Raw genomic sequence first — 25,385 nt, forward strand, 5'->3', positions numbered from 1 at the left:
TGTTCCTGATGTGAGAAATCTGGCTTTAGGGTGACTTTCTCTGACCCCTACTCAACCTTCCTAGGACACACGCACGCCCCTTGGGTGGGAGGCAGGGGAGCACACAGAAGCCCAGCCTCTTCCTGAATGCCCACCCACACCACACACACGTACATCCGCACCATGCGGAGCACGTGGCTCTGAAACCACTCCACTCTCTGCCAGGACACTTCCCTCCAGGTCTCGCTTCCTCAGTTCAGGCTGGTCTACACGTGTCTGCTCCCAGAAGTCCACTGACAGAGAGAGATGCCAGGTTGCCCCACTCTGGGTGAACGTTACCCTTGGAACCCTTCTCCCCAGGCTTGTGTTGCCCAGGCATGTGCTCTCTCCCCTCCCCTGGGAAGGGAGGGAAAGCCTCAGCTCCTTCCACTGTGGCTCAGACATTCTTCTGACCTGCGCCCCCCGCCCTCCCAGCAGCAATCTTCTGCCTCTATGAACAGGCAGCTGACTATGCAGGACAGGACTCACCACCTGTTGGTCAACTCCAAGGAGGGAGTCGGGCTCCATTACCAGCAGCTCTCTCTTTAGAACGTGCAGTACTTAGAGCCTACAGGAAAGCTCCCCTTAGCATCCTGTTACATGAATATATCTCCCAACAGTCACAGAAGTTACCAGAGGGTCAAGGAGGAAAGAGAGGGTCTTGTGCCATAATTATTTTATTTTTAAAAAATCTGTGTAAGATTTTTTCAATGAAGAAATAAAACCTACCTCCAGTCATATACACTGAAGAGAGTTCCTATGTGACATATATACCTTTTAAAGAAGTTACAATAACTGTTTTTCATTTAAAACCTATGTGCAAACTTAAAGTAAATATGTTCTCATTTCTAATATTTATGTGCCTCAATGCAAGTGGTAAAAAGTCAGATTTTAAAAACAGTTTAAAATAAAGGCAGTTAATAGTGTGTTACGGAGGTTGTTTTTTTAAAAAGCTGATACATGTCAGCTATCAAACTAACTCTGATGATTGCTGTTGCTGTTTAGTCACTAAGTTGTGTCCAACTCTTTTGCAACCCTATGGATTGTAGCCTGTCAGACTCCTCTGTCCATGGGATTTCCCAGGCAAGAATACTGGAGTGGGTAGCCATTTCCTTCTCCAGGGGATCTTCGCAACTCAGGGATCAAACCCACGTCTCCTGTCCTGGCAGGATTCTTTACCACTGAGCCACCAGGGAAGCCAATTTTGATGACAGTGAAGACTTGAACACGCTCCTAGAGTAGTAACTTAAGATGGACCAGCTATAACTGGTGTCTTCATAACATGGAATGGCTCTTCCAGACACATGGTTATCAGACTGAGTGATGGAATGAATTTTTTAAATGCAAAAGAGCTTCCCCTGCAGAATTTCATTATATTTGTTGTTCAGTCACCCAGTCGTGTCCGACTCTTTGCAACCCCATGGACTGAGGCATGCCAGGCCTCTCTGTCCCTCACCATCTCCCAAAGTTTGCTCAAGTTCCTATCCTTTGCATTGGTGATGCCATCCAGCCATCTCATCCTCTGACCCCCTCTTCTCCTCCACTGTATTTATGAAGATAAAATTTCAGAGTACGACATGTATTGAAGTACTGAGTGTTCAAAAGCTTTGAGAAAGAAAATACTAGTGATAAAATTTTAGCTGGGGCCCAAATTCCTAGAACAGAAGTGAGTTAAATCTAAGTTTTAATTAAACATTAGAATATCCTCATCTGAAAAGATTAATAATAGCACTCGGCCTACTTATTTCACCAGGTTGTTGTGCAGCTCATGCTAAGCTTCACGCAAAAGGGAACTTTTTCACAACTAGGTTTCTAGGACCTGAAATACAGAAGCTGTCAAACGTATTGACTGAGTGAATGGAATCACAGAATGTGCTCAGTATTCCTTGGCAAATGACCAAGCACCATGGAAACATTAATTACTCTCCTCGTTATAATTTTTAGTCGATCTACTTTGTTGCTGCCACTTGGGCCCTCAGTAAACTACATCACTGCTAACACACTTCTGGCAAAATGCATCAGAGATTAACCTTGCAGACTTCTTGTTAGAGATGGTCTCATTTTTTCCTGATAAAGGCTGAAAAAGAGCTGCTGACTTTGTTGAAAAGAGAGGAACATCTGTAATTAGCAGACCTGTCTGCTAACGGGCTGCTTGTAGGAGCCTGGAAACAGTTCTGTAAAAGGATGGTAAACAGCCTTTGCAATTTCATATGCTTATTAATTTTCTCTCAGTTCTTTTTTTCTCATACATCACAAAGGCTAATTTAGTTGATCTGAATTTGAATTACCATGAAATCCAAATAAATGGGGGTTAATTAAAGGGATAGAAATCTTAGAACTGAGATATCAATAATTTAATATTTATTTCTTTGGTGATGAAGTCAGCACACTTTTGGAGGTGCATAATTTTATCTCAAGTTCAGACCTCTCTCCTGACTCTGGAAACGTTTTTTCAAATACAACACACATCCTGTTCTTGTTACCATCAAATACCTCAGGTTACCATGAGTACAGTTCAGAAAATACAACGCATTTGCATTCAAATCTAATAACAAACTAAAAAGAATATTATCTATCTCCAAAGTCTTTCTCCTAAAGGTCGACTTCTTTTTTGCACAATCGGTAGTAACCTGGTAATTTACAGTAAGTTCTCTCTTCTTCATTGTCTGTTTTTTGAACATTAGTGGTAAGTACTGAAACATCTCCCATTAAAAGCAAATACGCCCCTTCCCTTGACCCAATATTTTACCTGAGCTCCTGCTCAGTTTCTGTCCTTTGAAAGCAAAGGCCCCGAGAGCTATCTATATGGTCTCTGCTTCCCCCTTCCTCTCCTCACGTGAGCCCACTCTACCGAAACCACTGTTCTTCATTTTGTCAAATCCAACTGTTCATTTTCCTTGACCATCTGACACTTGATCACTCCTCCCATTTCCTAGCTCCTCTGCTGGTTAACGTGACCTGATCGTCCTCTGACCCCTGGAGTATAAGTCCTTAATGCTTTACTTCTGGCTTTACCAGGTGGTCACATCCTATCCTGATGCCCAGATTTATGTCTCCAGCCCAAACCTTTCCTCTGAACTCCAGAGGCAGACACCCAGCCTTCTTAACACTTCTCTTAATCTTGATGATTAATAAAGCATCTTAACCTTAAATGAAACGCCCCAAACCAAGCTTCAAATGACCTCTCCTCTCCTATAAACTGTCTTACTTCACTAAATGGCAATCCTCTTCTTCCAGTTGGGGTCATCTTCTTGCTCACCTTTCACATTCAATCCAGCCACAAATCCTACTGAATTTACTTCTAAAATCTCACCGTCCTATCCCTAGTTGGTCGAAGACACTACCTTTTTTCACTTGGATTCTTCCATTAGCTTCTACACTGGTCTCACTGCTCTCATCCTTGGTCCCACTGTGCTGATTCTCAATACAACAGCCAAAACGATTCATTTAAAATGAAGGCTGGATCATGCTGCTCTGCTCCATTTTACTCAGAAGAAAATTCAGTCCTAATAATGGGCCTGCAAGGAACTCCATCCTCTGTTACCCCTGCCCTGCCTCACCTCTCTCCCTCCTGTTCACACTTTGTGGACAGCAAAGTGCACTCTTGTATCAAAGCCTCTGCACTTGTTTTCCCTTCTCCAGATGCTGCATGACCAAATCCCTCACTCACCTTCTACTCCAGGGTTGCCTTGCCAGAGAAGCCTTCCCCAAGCACCCAGCATATTATACCCAAATTAAGTTTATGCTTTCCATGCTACAAAGGGATTATTCTTTCAAGTGCAAACTGAAAATGGGGGGAAAAGTTTAGAGCATAAGAACCTGTCTTCCTGGCACCCTGACATTCATTCAGAGACAATTACTTTTCATCTATGGGGAACAAGGCATGGGTCACAATGTGAGTAGGGCCCTGCTTTCAGTCAATGCTTACAGAATAGGCATTCCTATGGACATGATCCATTTTCTTTTTTCAGGACCCGTAGTCAGCTGGGATTCAGAAGCTGATGGCAGGTCTTGGAAGGAGCAAGTCTGTGACAGCTCCACCTGCTCAGTAACATCAATTAGGCACTGAAAACCTTCCATGTGTCTGCTGATGCTGTGTAGCTAGTTTAATAAAGAAACTTGTATAAATAGAGCCCTCTGGTCAGATTCCATCAGAGATGAAATTTTCTGCCTTGTTCTAGCCCTGAAAAAAAAAAGCTTTCCCTCTGTTTCTCTTATGTCTGTCATAATTCTTTCACACTTCGGGGTGTTCAGAAACGGACCAGAAAGAGTCCAACAAGAAATAGGAAAGGTTCAGAGTGAAAGTTAAAAGAGTAATGAAGTCCATTTCTTCTCTCAGATGACAGTGCTTCTAAAATAAAACAAAAATAAACTTGAAGAGAGAACAAAACAGCTTCAAAGGCAAAAGAAAAAAGGGTACCCTAACAAAGGGAGCCTTGGTCAGCAGCCAGAAAACTCAGCAGCTCCTTGAGCAGAGCCCAAAACGAGGTGAGACCTGTCAAAGGATGGAGTCAGAAAAATTCAGTTCAGCCAAGAAACCACACACCAAACACCTCGCATGCATCTTTTCTTCAGCGGTGATGGCCCCTGTGGTCTCCTCTTCCGTGGGCACTCTCAGAACCTTGCCTGGAAGTCAGAAACCAGAACCTTTTGTCTCTCCTGAGTTACCCAGAAGCCGCAGGCCAGCACCTTATTCTGTCCCACCATCACAGAAGAGCCATTCTCTTCCTCTCCTCTCAGGTGAGCTTCGTGATGTGTACACGCCCCTGTAACAACTATATGTGATTCTTTCTTTTCAGCTACGCTGGGAACGTCTCAAGTTCAGGCTTTCTTACCACTGACTCTTTTTTGTAAAAGGTTTCGAGTCAACTATTTTATTTGCAGGGAATACTGGACTCAAAAAAAAAAAATCCTGCTCCCCGTCATTTTTTCCCTTTCTTAAAGAGCAGTCTTCTCACACCTTCACGTATATGACCTTGTCCCTGTATCAGGGACATTCTGGGACAGATCAGTAATCACCTGCTGGAAGTGAAAAACCAGGCCAACAGTCATTTTCCCATGTGTGACCCATTATTGTTGGCATCAGAATGAATCGACCTAGCAAAAGTGGAAGTAAACACCACATTTGGTCTCATCATTAGTACCCCGACATGATACGAAGTCTGACAGCACTTGCTGCCTGCAAAGTTACAACTGCCTCCCCACTTCCTCCCTCTCTCCTTCTATTCCCCCTCTTCTCTCCCCCTTCCTCGCTTTCTTTCCTCTTTCCCTTTAAATTCTGACTCTGGTGCTGACAGCACATAAAGTGAGCTCTCGGCTGCCGAAACAGGAGAGAACTAAAGCTATGTGACCTGTTATTCGTTTGCAGAGATAATACATAACCTGCATTCCCTAATATGACAGTTGTAGACCTAAATGACATTATAGGATTACTTATGAAATTTATGAAATCTCTTCACAAGGAAAAAAAACAGAGCAGAGGAACAAAAGCGGAACACTGTACAATTCAGATCTTATTGTACAGCGCCCCAGGTTCCCTGGATGTTGCAGGAAATTTAAGTCAATTGGGATCATGCTGTTTCTTGCAATATGGACTATTTTACTTGTTCTACCTCCAAGTCTGGCTACTCCCGACACAAACATTTTTCAGGGCCATTAGCAGAAATATTAATCACTCATTCAGAACAGCAGCAGTCAGCTTTTTATCATAACATGAACTGCTGCAAAGAAATTCGATTTTGCAAAGTAAAAATTGTTCTTTGCCAGTAACATCACTTTAAAATATAAATCATGCTCCTTTCTCGTAAATCGAGGACGTCATTTTTAAGAATTTGAACCCATTTACAAACTGTATGCTCAACACTGCTTTCTGCCTCTAGTGAAAAGGAGATGTTGGAGGTACTTCCCTGGCAGGCCAGTGCTTAAGACTCCGAGCTTCCACTGCAGGGGGGGGCTGGTTTGATCCCTGGTTGGGGAAGTAAGATTGCACTTGCTGCATGGTGCAGCCAAGAAGTTAAAAAAAGGGGGTATTGGACAAAGCCATTCATTCATTGATACTTATTAAGACCCCACTATTTCCTCATTTTATACTTGTGGAATATATGGGAAAACAAGGTCTGCTTGAATGATCATCTTGAATGACGCCAACCTAAGAGGTCTCTGATGGAAGGCTACACAGGTATTTCCTCAGGTCTGCCTTGTTCAACACTGAAGTCAACACACTGGAGGAGTTACTTGATAGGTACATTTTTTGAGGTGTGCTTTTAAAATCAGCACATTACATACTTGGGAAGGATCAGTGACATGTTGAGCATTGACCAAGTTCTAAAAAGCCACTGATAGAATAGGATTTATTACTTGATAAAACTGTTAGACCTGCAAAAGAATAACGTAAATGTAAGATCCTGCATTAAGGTTAAACAGACACACACACACACACACACACACACACACACACACACACAGCACTTTTGAGGCCTGAGAAGGGAGGCATGGCTCATGGCCACTGAAAAAGACTAAAGCATTTTCATAGAAAAGTTCAACAAGAATTAATAGTATCCCAATGGTAAGCATGAACATCAATGAAGCCGACATGACCAGAGCTGGGGAATCAGAATGCTGTGTAGCCCATATCCCTCTTATCAGAAAGATATTGGCAAGAGCTGGAAGTGGTTAATATAGCAAAGTAAAGACATCACAGAGTCTTTAGTCTTCACTACTCTCAGCAAGAGGGAGTAGATTTACTCTTCGTGTTTTCAGAAGATAGCATTAACTGACTATGTGGGAATTTTAAGGGGGTTAATTTCAATACACTATAAGGCAAAAGTCCTATTAATTAGAACTTTTTCAGTGATGACGGGGCTGGCTGCCTCACAAAGTAGGGGCGGCCTTACAGAGACAAGTAGAGGTATAAACTTGTGGCTGTTTACTAAGGCTGTGTTGGAGGGGGTGCTGCATCAAGTCACAGGACTGGATACTTTTCTGGCCCCTTCTCACCCTAAAGCTCTCTGGTTTTCTTTAATAGGAGCACAGAAGAAACTTCTAGCCATAAATGTATACAGAGAATGCAAGTTACTGTGAATTCCTGTGAGGCTGCATTCAAGCCTCAGAGTAGAGAGCCATACAGAAGGGTGGAGATCACATAATTTTGCAATTGATTTCATGAAGCTACTCTTTACTCCCCTTGATTTGTAAAGAATAAAAAGTTGGATATCAAGAGCAAAGGATTCTCTTCAAATATAATGTCTGTCCACACCACCTTAGAGATTCAAGTCTCTACTACAAGTGATTTTACATAAAGTATTAAATATTACTCACAGAATATGTCAAAAGTCTCAAAACATTGTACTGGAGCCTCTTGGGGTTCTAGAGTTTTTAGAATGTGTCATGTCTGCTGTGTGGAGAAGGAAATGGCAACCCACTCCAGTGTTCTTGCCTGGAGAATCCCATGGACAGAGGAGCCTGGTGGGCTGCCGTCTATGGGGTCGCACAGAGTCGGACACAACTGAAGCGACTTAGCAGCAGCAGCATGTCTGCTGTGTAGATACAACCCAGGGGTTCATCATCACAGTGGTTAAAGCACAGGCTCTGAAGCTAGACAGCTTGGGTTCAAGTACTGACTCTGCTTCTTACAATCTTTGTGGTCTTGGGCCAACAGCATAAACCCTCTGTGCCTTGACTTCCTCATTATAAAGCTGTACTAATCAGTGCCGGCTCTGAGGATGATGACAATGAATTAATCACCTGCCTAGCTCAGAGCTGGTAGGCAGTTCACGGTCCTCATCCTGGCTCTGAGGATTCAAGTGATATATATTTATAGCTGATTCACGTTGTTGTATGGCAGAAACCAACACAACACTGTAAAAGTAATTATCCTCTAATTAAAATAAATCTTAAAAAAACCTGTGGCTTTTGCAGTGCCTAAAAACCTTGTATAATCTGATAAGTATGGGATGCTTATTATAGGGAATTAAAAAATAAGGAAGAGTCAGGTCTCACCTCTACATAGCCCACATAGACTCTACTATAACAGAAATAAAATGTTTTAACATATAAGGGCATATTTTAATACATGTTAACTCATAAAGTATTTAAGTATGGAATCATCCACAAATCCTCTCCAAAGAGCTTCAATACTAACTAGGTTATAATACAGATAGGAAGTTCTTGTACAGTGCTTGTAGTCCTAAGAACTATTGTTTCCATATCAGTGGAGAGGTATTAGTTTGGGGTTTACCAGCTGGAAAATAGAAATACTTTTGTAAAATACAGCTAAAAGTTATGAGCTTTATTTTAGAATGCATTCATTCCCAGTTGAAGTTGAAAAAGCACAGAAAAGCAGGAAGTTAGAGCTATCTCAAAATAATAATAATTTCCCAAACCACCCAAATGTAGAGCTAGATAGTTTGTTAAATACTTGACAACTACTACTTTACTTGTGCCTCACAACAGTGATGGGAGGGGGCAATAATCTTACTTTAAGAAGAGAAAACCAAGGCCCTGAGTAGCTGAGAGGCTTGTTCAAGGTTACAGAGGTATTAGATATTAGAGATAGGGTTTTTAACCCTGATCTGATTACTTCAAATATATTATTTTATTTATTTTTTTATGTTAGTATTTTATTTTTTAAATTTAATTAATTTATTTTACTTTACAATACTGTATTGGTTTTGCCATACATTGACTTGAATCCGCCCTAAGTGTACATGTTATTTTTTAAAAGCTCCTCAAATTAAGTACACAAAAATGAAAGTAATATTCGTGTATTGCTGCTGCCCAGTCGCTCAGCTGTATCCGACTCTGCAACCCCATGGACTGTAGCAGGTCAGGCGTGGATTAATAATATAATAATTTTCCATCAAACATTTTCAGAATTTGGAAGGCAGAGTGGGTTTACTGAAGTGCTCACCACTGCTATCTCTATTGGCCCAGAAACCACTGTCGCTTCTGGTCATAACAGCCTGTCAACGGGAGGAGCCTCCCTTCTCACCCCTCAGTTCCTGTGGCTCTGGTGGAGCTAAAGCCATCTCTAGGCACGTGACCTAGGACTGGCTAAGCACATCTCACACATACCAACACACACACACACACATGCTCCTGGCTAATCACATCTCACACCACACACACACACACACACACACACACACACTCCTGTGTGGTTAGCTCAGGGCAGATAAATGATCCAAACCAGATCCAGGTTGATCTGAACCAATGGGACTCAATCCTGGGTCTTTCGGGGGGAACTCTTGGTTAGATAAGCCCTCTTTCTCACAGGTTTTCGAGTGTAACAGGAATTGGACTTGAAACTCCCCTCATGCAGAAAAAGCCTGCTTGAGAAAAGAGCCAACCCAGAGGACAACAGAGCTGAGACAAGAGGAGTCCAAGACCAAGACATCAAGTGAGCACCTGAACCCAGGCTACCAGGACTGTGTAGCAAAAATGACCCAAATATGCGCCCTTTCATGCTTGAGCTGGATTTCTGTTACCTGCATGCACTCAGCAGAGTCTCTGCTGATTTATTGCTTTACTCATACATGAACGAAGTTACTGAGATAGGATTGCTCAATAAGCCCTATTTCCCCTAGATATTAAAAACCTCTTTAGTTTCTTTAATACTGGAAAAAGAAAAGGAAGAAGGAGAAGAATAAGAGAATTCTCATACCACTTGAAAATGTATCAAGGTCACATTATAACAGCCAACGTTGACCTGCAGACCCAGGAACTGGACTGAATCTAATGAGGAACATTCTGAAAATTTAACAAGTGGAGAAAAATAGCCTGGTGTGCCTCTTTGTGAACAAGCTGCTAGTGTCAGCCAGCCTAAGGCTCCACTAAATATCACAAGATCAATTCCACTAAAATAGGGTTTTTCATATATTGTCAGATTTCTTACATATTCAGTTGAAAATAGGACCTTTTCTGTTTATGTCTTTTTAAAAATCTGTGGTCTGGTTTTCATTGGAAACATTCTTCTTGGTTAAGTACCAGCACAGAAGGGGAGGTGGTGGCATCACAAGTGACTGGAGGTGTTTAGGTCTAATGACATAGATCAGAACAAACTCCTGGTTGTCTAATTTGCTTCACTGATGAAATGGACAGAGAATGAAAGAAGCAAGAAAGTAATTAACCTCAAATTAAAATAAATAAATTTATATTAAAAAAAGAATCGAGAGTTGTAAGAGGAGTATCAAAGCCTGAAGGGGAATCCATCTGAGTGATTCTCCAAGTTCTCCTCATTATTTTTTTGACTGTGGTACAGGATAGACAGTAACATTTCAATGTTGCCTGTAAGATGCTAATCATATTGGAATTTCCAGCACCAAAAACGTCATGGGGAGAGTAGCATATATGTTGAGAAGAGGCAATTAACCATCCACAATAATAAACTAGGTGTGCGACACATCAGGTTTCAGTTCCAGGTATGAGAGCACTGTTTTGCACTTTTGCTTGGCATGATGCCTTTGGGAATACATGGCTGATGGTCCAGAGTTTCTGGCTTGAAACGGGGCACAGATATCATCAACATCCCAAGTTATCACTGAAGCTGGGTGTTAGTTTGTCTGCCCAACAAGCTCATACTGAGAGCTCCTGATGGAAGAGCTTATGGAGTTTATTCTTAACCTTCTTTTTTGAGTTATACATTATCTGTCTGTGCTGAAGTATTAAGAGTTGTTCTTCCTAGACCTTCATAAAAATGTTTGAAGTCATGGACATGCTGAGTTTTTCTGAGTAGTAGTGAAGTGATATGGCAACCCACTCCAGTACTCTTGCCTGGAGAATCCCAGGGATGGGGGAGCCTGGTGGGCTGCCATCTATGGGGTCGCACAGAGTTGGACACGACTGAAGTGACTTAGCAGCAGCAGTGAAGTGATAAAAATCTAAATTAAAAACTAGCCACTAACTTATGGACATTTCAAAAAATCTAATGTAACTCAGTAATAAAACTTGTTTCATGGAGGGTGAGAAATCACTTTGTAAAATGCTGTTCTTTTCAAAACAGTTGTGCCATTTTTTGAAGGCTGATTCTATAAATTTCATCACATAAGAGCAGTGGGTAGAACCTAGGAAGACCAGGCTTTTTCTCTCAGGGAAAGTACAGAAGAATAAATTACTATCTTCGTGCCCAGAGGCTGGCTCAGTGTTTACCTCATGGATTTTTGGGATATCTATGCTTCTCTAGTTAACAATTTTGTGTACTTGGTTATTTCAAGTTGTAAGATTCATTTAAGGAAAAAACAATCCTTTCTTTCTTGCTTAATGTTTTCTCTTACCACACTACAATAATAACGTGTTATTACTGTAAGATATCCTTTGCCTCATACTTTTGTACCCTTAATTTGCAGAGAACTCTTCCAGCTCTCCTCTGCTTTCACTTGCTTTGTGATCATCTCACAGATCCCTTTTCCATCATGAGAGATACTCTGTGGCGGCCTTCATATGCATACAATTAACATAACAAGGAGGAAAGTTCAAATTTCATTCTCAATATATATTCTAAGCCTGTATAATACTGGAACAAAAGGGTGGTCTTTATAGATTGTTACCACTCTGACCACTTACCTAACGCTTTTGTTATTAACTGGTCCTACTATGAACCAGGGACCTTTGAGTTAGGGACTGATAGAGGATATATCTGAACTGACAGTCATACATCTATCTATATGTACCAATAATGATTCATAGTTTAGAATATACTTTCACAACAACTATCTGATTCACACAAACCTGTGAGGCAGTCTTTATCTATGTTTTAAAGATGGGGAAACTAAAGTTAGAGAAATCACATGTCTTGATACAGATCACAGAGTCAGAAAGAAACCAAATCAAAACTCCAACTGAAGAAGCTGCTAAGGAAGCGGCATCCATTCACTGGAGAGGTCCCCGCAGGTACGAACTTCTCTCTCTGAGCAATAAACTCCACACCCACATACAAAGCTTTTCACAAACATGGCAGGAAGACAGAGCTCTTCCAAGACGTTCAGGGAGCAGTTCCCACAAGAGGATCAACAAATAAACACTGCAGAAACTCAAAAATGAATTAAAAACCTAAATGTGAGAGTGGATACTGTAAAACTCATAAAGGAAAACATAAGCAGAACACTGACATAAATCACAGCAATCTTTTTAGATCTACCTCCTAGAGGAATGAAAACAAAAACAAAAATAAACAAATGGGACCTAATTAAACTTAAAAGCTTTTGCAGAGCAAAGAAAATCATAAACAAAGTGAAAAGATAACCTATAAAATGGAAGAAAATATTTGCAGAAGATGCAACAAGGGATTAATTTCCAAACTACACTAACAGCTCAATATCAAAAAACCAAACAATTCAATCAAAAAATAAGCAGAAGACCTAAATAGACATTTCTCCAAAGAAGACATACAGGTGGCCAACGGCACATGAAAAAGTGTTCAACGTTGCTAATTATTAGAGAAATGAAAATCAAAACCACAATGAGGTATTATTTCATTCTAGTCAGAATGGCCATCATCAAAAAGTCTATAAATAATAAATGCTGGAGAGGATCTGGAGAAAAAGGAACCCTCCTATGTTGGTGGGAATGCAAATTGGTACTGCCACTATGGAGAACAGTAAGGAGGTTCCTTAAAAAATTAAAAACAGAGTTACAATGTAATCCTGCAATCCTAAGGACCTACTGTATGGCACAGGGAATGCTACTCAATACTCTGTAATGGTTTATATGGGAAAAGAATCTAAAAAAGAATGGATATATGTGTGTGTATATATATAAAATATATATATATGACTGATTCACTCTGCTGTATACCTGAAACTAACACATCATTGTAAATCAACTATACGCCAAGATACCTGCACCTTATGTTCTCAGCAGCACTGTTTACAATAGCCAAGACATGAGAGCAACCTAAATGTCCATCAACAGGACACTTGATGGATATGGAATGGATATTACCATATATTCTTTATCATTCACACAATGGAATATTACCACAATGGAATATTACTCAGCCATAGAGAGAATTAAATAATACCATATGCAGCAACATGGATGGACCTAAAGATTATCCTACTAAGTAAAACAAGCCAAAGACAAATATCATATGCTCACTTCTATGTGAAATCTAAAGATAATGAACGTACTACAAAACAGAAACAGATGCAGAAAACAAACTTACGATCACCAAAGGGGAAAATGGGGAGGGGATAAATTAGGAAGAGGAGATTAGCACATATACGCTATTACACATAAAATAGATAACCAACAAGGACCTACTGTACAGCCCAGGGAACCATACTCAATATTTTGTAATAACCTATAAGGGAAAAGCATCTGAAAAAGAACAGATATGTATACATGTATGTATAACTCATACTGTGCTGTACCCCTGGAGTTCAGTTCAGTTCAGTCACTCAGTCGTGTCCAACGCTTTTTGACCCCATGGACTGTAGGACATCAGGCTTCCCCGTCTATCACCAACTCCCGGAGCTTATACAAACTCATGTCCATCGAGTTGGTGATGCCCTCCAGCCTTTTCATCCTCTGTTGTCCCCTTCTCTTGCCACCTTCAATCTTTCCCAGCATCAGGATCTTTTACAGTGAGTCAGTTCTTCACATCAGGTGGCCAAAGGATTGGAGCTTCAGCTTCAGCATCAGTCCTTCCAACGAATATTCAGGACTGATTTCCTTTAGGAGTGACTGGTTTGATCTTGCAGTCCAAGGGACTCTCGAGTCTTCTCCAACACCACAGTTCAAAAGCATCAATTCCTCGGCACTCAGGTTTCTTTATGTTTCAACTCTCATATTCATACATGACTACCGGAAAAATCATAGCTTTGACTAGATGGACCTTTGTCTGTAAAGAAATGTTTCTGCTTTTTAATGTGCTGTCTAGGTTGGTCATAGCTTTTCTTCCAAGGAGCAAGCCACTTTTAATTTCATGGCTTCAGTCACCATCTGCAGTGATTTTGGAGCCTAAGAAAAAGTCTCTCACTGTTTCCATTCTTTCCCCATCTATTTGCCATGAAGTGGTAGGGCCAAATGCCATGATCTTAGTTTTCTGAATGTTGAGTTTTAAGCCAACATTTTCACTCTCCTCTTTCACTTTCATCAAGAGGCTGTTTAGTTCTTCTTCACTTTCTGCCATTAAGGGTGGTGTCATCTGCATATCTGAGGTTATTGATATTTCTCCCAGCAATCTTGATTCCAACTTGTGCTTCACCCAGCCTGGTGTTTCTCATGATGTACTCTGCATATAAGTTAAATAAGCAGGGTGACAATATACAGCCTTGACGTACTCCTTTCCTTATTTGGAACCAGTCTGTTGTTCCATGTCTGGTTCTAACTGTTGCTTCTTGACCTACATACAGATTTCTCAGGAAGCAGGTAAGGTGGTTTGGTATTCCCATCTCTTTAAGAATTTTCCAAAGTTTGTTGTGATCCATACAGTCAAAGGCTTTGTTTAGCACAGTCAATAACACAGAAGTAGATGTTTCTCTGGAACTCTCTTGCTTTTTCTAACATCCAACGGATGTTGGCAATTTGATCTCTGGTTCCTCTGCCTTTTCTAAATCCAGCTTGAACATCTGGAAGTTCATGATTCACATACTGCTGAAGCCTGGCTTGGAGGATTTTGAGCATTACTTTACTAGCGTGTGAAATGAGTGCAAGTGTGTGGTAGTTTGAGCATTCTTTGGCATTGCCCTTCTTTGGGATTCGAATGAAAACTGGCCTCTTCCAGTCCTGTGACCACTGCTGAGTTTTCCAAATTTGCTGGTATACTGAATGCAGCACTTGAACAGCATCATCTTTTAAGTTTTGAAATAGCTCGACTGGAATTCCATCACCTCCACTAGCTTTGTTCATAGTGACGCTTCCTAAGGCCCACTTGACTTCACATTCCAGGATGTCTGGCTCTAGGTGAGTGATCACACCATTGTGATTATCTGGGTCATGAAGATCTTTTTTTGTATAGTTCTTCTGTATATTCTTGCCACCTCTTCTTAATATCTTCTGTTTCTTTTAGGTCCATATTGTTTCCGTCCTTTATTGTGCCCATCTTTGTATAAAATGTTCCCTTGGTATCTCTAATTTTCTTGAAGAGATCTCTAGTCTTTCCCATTCTATTGTTTTCCTCTATTTCTTTGTTTTGATCACTGAGGAAGGCTTTCTTATCTCTTCTTGATATTCTTTGGAACTCTGCATTCAAATGGGTGTATCTTTCCTTTTCTCCTTTGGCTTTAGTTTCTCTTCTTTTCTCAGCTATTTGTAAGGCCTCCTCAGACAACTATTTTGCCTTCTTGCATTTCTTTTTCTTGGGGATGGTCTTGATCAATGTCACAAACCTCCTGTACAATGTCATGAACCTCCATCCATAGTTCTTCAGGTACTCTATCAGATCTAGTCCCTTGAATCTATTTGTCACTTCCACTGTATAATCATAAGGGATTTGACTTAGGTCATACCTGAATGGTCTAGTGGTTTCCCCTACTTTCTTCAGTTTAGGTCTGAATTTGGCAATAAGGAGTTCATGATCTAAGCCAAAGTCAGCTCCCGATCTTGTTTTCGCTGACTGTATAGAGCTTCTCCATCTTTGACTGCAAAGAATATAATCAATCTGATTTTGGTGTTGATCATCTGGTGATGTCCATGTATACCTGGAACTAACACAATATTGTAATTCAGCTATACCGAAATAAAATAAAATTTAAAAAATTAAGTTTTATGATGAGAACCATGAGCTGATTCTGTAAGTTTCCACTAACCACCAGTGATATTATCCTTGTTCTGTTCACTGTCTCTTTGTACGTATGGGCTTCCCTGGTGGCTCAGACGGTGAAGAATCTGCCTGCAATGCAGGAGACCTAGGTTTGATCCCTAGGCTGGGAAGATCCCCTGGACAAGGGAATGGCTATCCACTTCAGTATTCTTGCCTGGAGGATTCTACGGATAGAGGATCTGACATAGCATATGGGAAATTGGTATTTATTGAAGTGTTATGAAGACATTTCATATCATTTAAAAATAGAAGTAGCCCACTAGGGGCATAGAAGAACAGGACACGGTCAGGCAGACAGCTTGTGTTTGGGCTCTGCCATGCAGCAGCTGTGAGGCAAACCACTCACTCACGTGGGCTCCTTGAGTATAGGAGGGGCTGTGGTGAGGTTTAAATAAGATATTGCACGTGGAGTCTCAGGTATGGGTGGGGCCACAGCAGGGCTTCTATGCGGCCCAATTTCCATTTTTCTTCCTCTAACAGTATCAAAAGAACAAACATTTGTAGAGCTAACATAATATGTAAACTGCTTTCAAATAAAGAAGTAATTGAGGTACCATCCCGGTGGTCCAGTGGTTAAGACTTTGCCTTCCAATGCACAGTTTGCAGATTTGCGATCCCTGGTCAAGGAGCTAAGATCCCACATGCCTAATGCCTCACGGCCAAGAACCCAAAACATAAAACAGAAGCAATATTGTAAGAAATTCAATAAAGACTTTAAAGGAAGATTTAATTAAAAAAAGAAGTAATTGATCTAGTCATACATATTAAGTAATACTGTTTGGATCAAAATATATTAGACATTCATCACTGAATGAACTTTCTAGTGATTTAGAAGCAATGGAGACAAAGCCTTTCTAGTGCCTAACATATCACCTCAGGCAAGTTCTGATTTCATCTTTTTCCCGTTGTGCTACCCAGACCAAGTCACATAATTTCTCAGTTTCCCAGTCTTTGAAATGTGGATAAGTCTGCTTCTAAGGTTTGTGTACATCAGGTAAGGTAACTGCCTCAGGCAATATTGATATTGCTATTTAGATGACAGCAATCAAAACACAAGAACTTCTTTAGCGTGGGTTTTCTCTTACTGCTCAGGAGTCTTTTTTATTTTGTGAAAATAGGATTATTTCATTTTCCCATAAGTATTTGGTTATAACTAAATGGCTATAAGTGTCACACTGGGAATTTTTTTTTTCTTTTTCATAACTTTGGAGCATGTGGTCCCTAAATTTTATTAATTCCATTACTCTTCTTTATTATTCATTTTAAGAACATTTTGATTTATCCTAAGTATCACTCAAGAAAATTTCTAAATATTGTTGATTAGGTCCTAAATACTGGAAATATTTTTCTTTCTTCTGTTATCATTTTTCATATTTTTCACTTAACGATCTTATCTCCATAGAACTTGGACTTAAAAGCTGATCTGCAATGTGCTACACACACATAAATAGTTGTGTAGGACACCTTGTTTGTGCTAAAATGAGAGAACAGATGTGAAAGCACTTTGGAAATTGAAAAGCAAGCTCTATACATATTAAGGTATTATTATACAAATGTGAATGCGACGTTTATCTATTAGGGGTGTGGAAATAGGGAAGCCTTTCAGAACTGAGCCAATGAATCCAGTGTTTCCAGCATGATAGGAAACCCATTGTTTAAACGTGCTGACATCACTACATTTCACGGTTTCAAAAATCCTAATAGTACTTAACTTGATTTTGTTTCTCCCATATTTGTGTAAGACAATTTGATGCCACAACATTGCTTATGTCAGAATAAAAGCAAACAATAGCCATGCTATTTAAAATTCTCTGGATTCCAAGAAAGGTATTTTAAACAGTTTCAATTGAAAATAAGTAATTAAATACTGGGTTACCATTTGAAAAATATATGCTAACAAATTTTACAGGTAGAATGGACATTAAATTTACCTCAATTTAACCTTAAGAAGGAGTTTACTAAGTTAAAGCACTTTCACACATCTGCTGGGCAAACATTAACAAAGTTAGGTTCCTATAATTACAGTAGCCACTAAGAGCTTCAGGTTCCTGGCCTATGGCTAGAATTTCAAATCACTCTGCTGGGGGCTCAGCTAAATCTGAAGCAGCAGAGGGGTCTCTGTGAATAAGGATTTGTCCTGGTGGTTTTCTTTTACCTGAATTTTCCTTTCTGTTAGGAAGTAAGAAAGCCTGAAGGTGGACTTCTGCCTTTTAGTGGAAACAAGACTGGCTAGGCATGCATTCCTCCAGAAAGCCCCTCAGGAGAAATCCCTTGGGAAAGGATTTCGCGGGGGGCTGGGGTGGGGGCGGCGGGAACTGAGCTCCCAGTAGGAAGCAAGTGTAACTAGCTGCTTTCCTACAGGAATTTTAATTGCTAATTCACGTCTTTAGGAAGAAGAGTTGAATTCAGCTTTACACTGGCTAAGGGCATAACTTTGGGGAAGACGGTCTAGAGAGTGTATGATGGATTATATATTAAAAAAAAAAACCAAATGGATTTCAAAAATTATTACAGCAAACAATCAGAAACAGAAAAATAAGAAAAAACATCAACAGAGTGGCTGAATGGTGGAACAGTCACATAAATAAAACCATTCAACAACAAAATAACTGAGTATTTCATATTTTGACAGGTTAAAGCTTTGAAATGACGCTATTTTTAAAAGGTATCCATTCATTTCTCCACGATTTCTAGCATTTCTAGACTGGGAAAGAGTCTCAGACAGATAAAAGACTGCAATTAACACAACATAAAGAGTTGAGATCCCCAAATCTCATCTTCTTATTGATCGGATTCCTGTAGTGCCATCTCCTATTTACTCTGCAGCAAAAGCACTATATTGAGCAGTGGGATTTTAGAAAGCTTCTAATAAGCTCCTGGCTGCTGATGGAGGCCCAGGTCTCCATCAGTCATTTGAACACTGGGAACAGCACTAGGGTGGGGGCGGGAAGGGAGGGAAATAAGCACGTACACACAGACCCTCTCCAGCTCACATCTCATCTGCTGCTTACCTCACTTTCTTTCTGCATTTGTGCCTTTCTCACCTGGCCAGATAGAAGTTCATTCAATTTTCTCAAGGGCAAGACAATTCCTGAAAGGGATGCATTCTGATTGGAACGACAAGAAAAAGATCTCCACTCTTCAAAAAAGTAATACTTCCCCTAGCTTGTGAATCTCATAAAGACCATAAGGGAGCAATTGCTAGATTACCTCTGAGGGTTCATGCTCAGGCAGAAGAGTAATTAATTTCCTCTTTGGAAAAAAACTGCACTATGTGGAGAAATTTCATAAATTGCATGAGCAGTTCAGCCAGGTGATTCTGTTGCTGAATTTGGCACAGTCAATAATGGCTAATTCTCATTAATGAATGATCCTCCCTTATCCAGCAGGGTAGGTAAGGGTTCAGGAAAGATCCAGTTTGTATTCATACATAAAGACTACATGGTTCAAGGTTAAAACAAATGTCTCTGCTGTCATTAGAGAAATTCACCCACATATGTGATCCACAAATACTAACAAACAGCAGAAAATATATGAACATTTTTTGGGGGGAAGGTTTTAGATTCGTTATTTAAAAAAATAATCAGTGGAAACAGTAATAAGGATTAAAAGACAATACTGAACAAGAGAGAGAGAGAGAAGATTGTTCTTTTCTTGTCTCTCCTACGTTTTCCACCTCCCTGCAATAAAAGATTCTCCATAATCCCAACACTGCTATTCTCTGCACAAAGAACCCTGAAACCAATTCAGTACTGAGCAAGCTGAAAGGAGACACAATATCTCAGACCCCGTCTCTCCAGGGCATTCGTAGGCAGAATAGCCACGGCTTCCAGAACATTCTTTTCACATTTCTTTCATGAGCGGTAGCACTGAATGTTTACCAAAGGCTTTAGAAAAACAGAATCTCACCAAACAGATGAGAAAAATATTTAACAACCAAGGCAAAGCAATTACAGTCAAATTTTCACCTCAAGATTCTCATCTTAGGTGTGGGAGGGAGAGAGAAGTCTCTTAACACATCAGTCTGAACCTAGAATGAGGATGAAAAGAGTTGATCCTGCCAATAGTTGTCAACAGATCCACAGCTTTGAACCTCGGGGTGATACTGCAGGGCAAGCTGCCATCTGGCTATGGCTGACTTGAATTTTTGAGCAGTGACCTGGGGACAGGAGAGACCCAGACATCCATACCCAAAACATGAAGAGATCTGAACAGGACAGATCTCTCTCTTCAGGTATTTGTGTCAGGCAGCAGCATCATTTTCAGCTACTCAAGATGACAATACGAGATGGCTGCAACTAGTCCCCCCTGTACAAGTCTATACAAATGTGTAAACTTGGCAGGAAATTAACAGCATTACTTGGAGTTAGCCCTACTCCCCCTACCGCCCCCGGGACTTTCACCCTGTCATCCAACCAATTTAACTCTGTAATCTAGAACTTTATGACTTTTCATTGTGTTATGATTCTTACACAGCATTATTCCCTTTAGAGCAAAGACTTTCTGGGTGCAAAGAGATCAGACATAATATCTTCAGTCAAGAACTGGATAACAATGATTTGAGTCTACGTTCCATTCCGAGAAAGGTCTGTTTCAACCTAGCTCAACTGAGCAGGGAATAAAAGCCATGACATAAAGTGGGAAAATTCCAGTTAGGTTGGGTACAATATGCATCCATTGTAAGTGACTGTTCAGAATCGGAATGCATTACTTTATCCGGGAGAAAGGCAAAAACATCACAGAGGCTCTGAACACCTTACCTGGGCCATCTGCCTCTCCAGTTTTGATCGGGGAATATCATCAAAGTAGTTTTCATTTCTTCTCCTCCTTGCATCGCCCTGCATGATAATGTGAGGAACGTCTAGGGAGCCACCAGTGGTGTAAGTGCTTTGGCTAAGTGATGGAGACAACTGAGGAGGAGTGTGATTACCACTGGGTTCCTGAATGGAAATACATCATGAAATAAATACCATGTTCTTGTGGCTGACCTCTGGTTTCAAAATTGTGAAACACTGACAAGATACACCGCGGGGGTGGGGAGTCATTTTTAAATCAACTGCTGAGGAATCAATGACATTCTACCATTTTATTAATGGCATGATCAACATGTCCCCCCTTAAGCCTTTCAGGTCGAAGGTTTACAATATAAAGAGCCAGGCTCTGTTTTCTTAAGCCTCCATCATGGATGATCTCGGGAGAGAGGCACACAAATGCTAGGCACCCCCCACACTGTCACACGTATATACAAGGGAGGGAACTGTGTCTCCATGTGAACAGAGTGGCCTCATTACGGTAGGTGCCACGACAAGACAGCTAAAATAGGACCTCATGGGTCTTGATCTTCCATCAAAGAGCAGCCTGGCAATCAGGCAGGGGAGGGGACACGATATGGAAATGGCATGCCACCTGCACGAACTCCAGAGCAATGCACGAGGACAGGCTTTGATGGCAAAGACAACTGGGGGAAACTGGTTGAGAAGGAAGATAAAGGGCGGCAGAGAGCTGGGCTCTGGTGTTTGAGAGTAAGAGGAGGGCCGGATCGTGCTGGTTCTCTAGCTACTTCTCCCCAAGACATTCCAGACGGGCTCTGATGGATTCATACGGTCCTGCATTTTTTTCCTGGGAACCTCTTTCTTTGATTTATTTGCTGTTTCCTCAAGTCTCTTCCAGAGAGCCAAAGGGAGAGGTTCAGAAGAGGAAGGAGAGACAGTACGGGATGTAGCAGGGAATACTCCTCTAAAAGGTCATTTAGGATGGTTATACTGAGGGTGCCTGTATCTTTTTCCTCTTCATTCAGCAAAATGAAGGCAAAACAGTAATCCCTTTCTAGCTCATTTCCCCCCCCCAATTTATCTGAGGCTCCTTCTATTGAGGGAGAAAAATAGGTCCTTTTTTTTTTTTTTTAATATATATATAGTCACTACTCAACCAGCTTCCAAACAACCCATATATCCCAATTCCCCTAGTCATCAATTTTCCTCATGGCTTCCTCCTGGAGCCAATTCGCTCGCCTTTCCTGAAGTCTTTGTGTATTTTCTTCTCCTTTAAAATGGAATCAGCCTCAAAATCTTAACAGCTCCTCTCCTGCCTGACCCTCTGCTACCCTGACAGTAGTTATGCTGTTTGCTGAAGTCCGCTGATAGGAAACATTCAACGGCATTTCATTGCTGGCAGTTACATCTAAGTGCCACTTTTGTGTTCATTTATTATCACTACCCTTTCTGACACTTGCAGAAAAGGAATCAGAAGCAAGCAAGTACAGGGCTCAATAACGAGAATAGAGGTGGAACTCTCCAACTGGTCATGGAGACCCTGGCTTTATGGTGAATTTTTGAAAAGTTCCTATGGGCCTCATAAACACCAGAGACTGCTGGTTACTCCTTCCCGGGACCATTCTCCCTGGAATCTTCTCTCTCTTTGTCTCTTTCCCCCTGCTTTTTCTTGCCTTCCTTCCCTTCCTCTTTATTTCTCTCTTCTTCCTAAGGTTTCTCTCTAGTTTTTCTAACCCCATAATTCTAAAATATAGCTGAAATAATTTACTAAAGTCCCAGATTCTCTATTCTTAATTTCTGAAGTGGGTAAAAACCGAACAATTCATTTGTTAAAAAACAGAAGACCCGAAGGTTAATTTTAAATCGATCTTTAACTTAACTCTGGTCCTCATCGATTTTCTTTCTGTGGGTTTGAGGAGTTTGACAGAAAATTTATTTCCTCTCTGTGTTGAGGGGAGTGTGGGATGGGGGGCAGCAGAGAGGTTTTTTAAAGGTGATGGTTTTTCAGATGTTTATCTAAATCTCAAAACCACACATTTAACCAGTCGAGAAAAACAAACCTTCTCTTAGAAAATGCTATCAAAGGCAAGAAAGCTTTTTATACAGATAAGGTAAGCCACCTGGAAAGCAGCCTGTACTTCCTGACCCCCTGCTTCAGTCATTCCTATCTTACTGCACAACACAGTTTTTGAGGATATGAGTGGAGGACGGAACAAGCACGCGGGGTACTTACCCTGAGGGTGATGGACCGAGGGGGCTTCTGGGGTGGGTCGTCGTGCAGCCTGTCTCCCAGAGATGCCAAGATACGTTTCCTGTGGCCAATCAAATTGATTTTTAAAACCTGAAACGACATATATATTTGGATTAAATACTTCACTTGAGAAAAATGATTTTTACTTGTCCTGTAAGATGCAGGAGGGGAGAGAGTTGTGCACAATTACCTCTGCACCAGGAGAGATGTGGCACGAGATCCGTGTGTCCCCGCGAGGCCACGGAGAGAGGACCGGGGCAGCGAGGCAGAGGAGGAGCAGGGGCAGGGCTTCCGTCAGTCAGGCTGCCCACGGTCCAGCTCACCACCCAGCAGCCACAAGACCTCTCCAAGTGTGAGTCAGGTCTCATCCCTCCACTAGCTTCCTACGGCTCTTAGAGCAAAACCCGAGTCCTGACCTGGCCTCGGGGCCCAACAGGGGTGGCTGCTCTCTGTCTCTCTCTGGTCCCTGCCTCTCTCCCCTCTGGCTTTCTCTGTTCCTGGAACAGTCATACTCATTCTGGCCTTGGGGTCTCTACCCCTGTTTCTCCATCTGCCTGGAATGCTCCCCCGGCACCCCAACCCACCGCCTCTCCTGCAATTTTCAAATGATGCTTTCTCATCCATTTGGATGCTGCTTCAGTGTGGTCTCCTCACCAAGGCCCATCCCACCTCCTTGCTGAAAGAATCGAGCCCTCAGCCCAGTCATGCTCCACCCTGTGAACCTCTTCGTAGCATTCTCTGAAATAACTTTATTTGCAGGGTTGGTGTTTGTGTAGTCCTCCCAACAAGGTGCTTCTCTGGTGGCTCAGGAAGTAAAGAATTTGCCTGCAATGCAGGGGACCTGGGTCCAACTCCTGGGTCAGGAAGATCCCCTGGAGAAGGGAACAGCTATCCACTCGAGTACTCTTGCCTGGAGACTTCCTGTGGAGAGAAGAGCCTGGCGGACTACAGTCCAGTCCATGGCATTGCAAAGAGTCGGACACGACTGAACAATTGACGCTAACACTCACCCAGGTAAGACAGCCTTGCCTGTGCTTAGTTGCTCAGTCATGTCCGACTGTTTGCGACCCCATGGACTGTAGCTCGCCAGGCTCTTCTGTCCATGGGGATTCTACAGGCAAGAATATTGGAGTGGGTTTCCATGCCCTCCTCCAGGGGATCTTCCCAATCCAGGGATCGAATCTGCATTGCAGGTGGATTCTTTACCATCTGAGCCACCAGGGAAGCCCAAGAATACTGGATTGGGTAGCCTATCCCTTCTCCAGGGGGTCTTCCTGACCCAGGAATCATACCAAGGTCTTCCGCATTGCAGGCAGATTCTTTACGGGCTGAGCTACCAGGGAAGCTCTCAAAAAAACATTCACCCAGGTAAGTGTCCAGAGAGCAGGTATGTCTTTATCATCATTATTTCCCCAACAATGTTTGAAATAATGGAAGCTCAATGAATATGGAAGAATGAATATTAAGGCAGATGAAAGTATAAAGTAGGAATAGAATCAAGTACTGCTGACCAGGGTCTCCCCAGGATGGGACTTTTGAGTCTGACAGCATACTGCAAAGGGCAAAGTGCAAACGAGATGACATAGGAAAGCAAGCCTTGCAGACAGCCTCAGTCCCCAGCCCTACCCAGAGCTTTACACGTTACACTCTTTCCTTCATCACAACATTCCTAATGGGAAGGTGCTCTTCTTGATTTACAGAAGAGGAGACTGAGGCTCAGAGTGGTGAAGTAGCCTACCAAAGAGCCAATACATGGTGGCTCTGGGATTTGAATATGGTTTGCCTGACTCCAAAATTTGTTTTACTCTCAAAAAAGAAAAAAGTTTGTTTTACTCTAAGGCAAACAGCAAAGTTTGGGCATCTCTCCAAATATCACTGATTTTTTAAAAACAACAAACTATAAATCCATTCATAAGGAATATGTTCACCTCTTTCCTACACACGTACGGTACTAGGATAGAACAATTCTTGTTGGATAACTAGTTCCAAAAGTATATGACCCATTGTTAAAATTATTTTTTTTTAAATTCTCTTCAAATTTTACAGGGTTGAGGGGGTATTTCTCTGGCACTCATGCTGTGCTACCCTATTTGTCAGTCAGCCTATTGGCCTCTCTGCCTAAATTGATTTTGATTTTAAGTTAGCATGATGTTCTATTCCTTTTATTTTTAAATTAAATTTTACAATATTTTTTAAATTTTATATTGGAATATAGCTGATTTACAATTTTGTGTTAATTTCAAGTGTTCAGCAAAGTGATTCAGTTATACATATATCTATTCTTCCTCAAATTCTTTCCCCATACTGGCTATTACAGAATATCGTATTGAGTTCCTTTGGTAAAGAATCTGCCTGGAATGCACGAGACCCCGGTTCGATTCCTGGGTCAGGAAGATCCGCTGGAGAAGGGATAGGCTATCCACTCCAGTATTCTTGGGCTTCCCTTGTGGCTCAGCTGGTAAAAGAATCCGCCTGCAATGCGGGAGAGCTGGGTTCTATCCCTAGGTTGGGAAGATCCCCTGGAGAAGGGAAAGGCTACCCACTCCAGTATTCTGGCCTGGAGAATTCCATGGACTGTATAATC

The 25,385-nt window shown here is 41.4% G+C and overlaps 1 protein-coding gene across 17 annotated transcripts in view; it reads right to left on the reverse strand.

The window, feature by feature from the left end:
- The window catches only part of ANKS1B (ankyrin repeat and sterile alpha motif domain containing 1B), a 1,136,988-nt gene that overhangs the window by 73,724 nt on the left and 1,037,879 nt on the right, over positions 1-25,385 (reverse strand). For 9 of the 17 annotated variants that reach the window (XM_068970630.1, XM_068970629.1, XM_068970628.1 and 6 more), the window contains 2 exons: positions 22,784-22,891; positions 20,539-20,718 (listed from right to left, as the gene is read on the reverse strand). The exons of 3 other annotated variants lie outside the window; for them this stretch is intronic. In XM_068970630.1, the coding sequence (XP_068826731.1) occupies positions 20,539-20,718; positions 22,784-22,891 (288 nt within the window). The remainder of the gene's footprint in view (positions 1-20,538; positions 20,719-22,783; positions 22,892-25,385) is intronic. 5 more of the 17 variants (XM_068970639.1, XM_068970638.1, XM_068970637.1 and 2 more) reach the window with 1 other exon arrangement.

The sequence above is a fragment of the Capricornis sumatraensis genome, chromosome 4 (assembly GCF_032405125.1).
Source record: "Capricornis sumatraensis isolate serow.1 chromosome 4, serow.2, whole genome shotgun sequence".
NCBI lineage: Eukaryota > Metazoa > Chordata > Mammalia > Artiodactyla > Bovidae > Capricornis > Capricornis sumatraensis.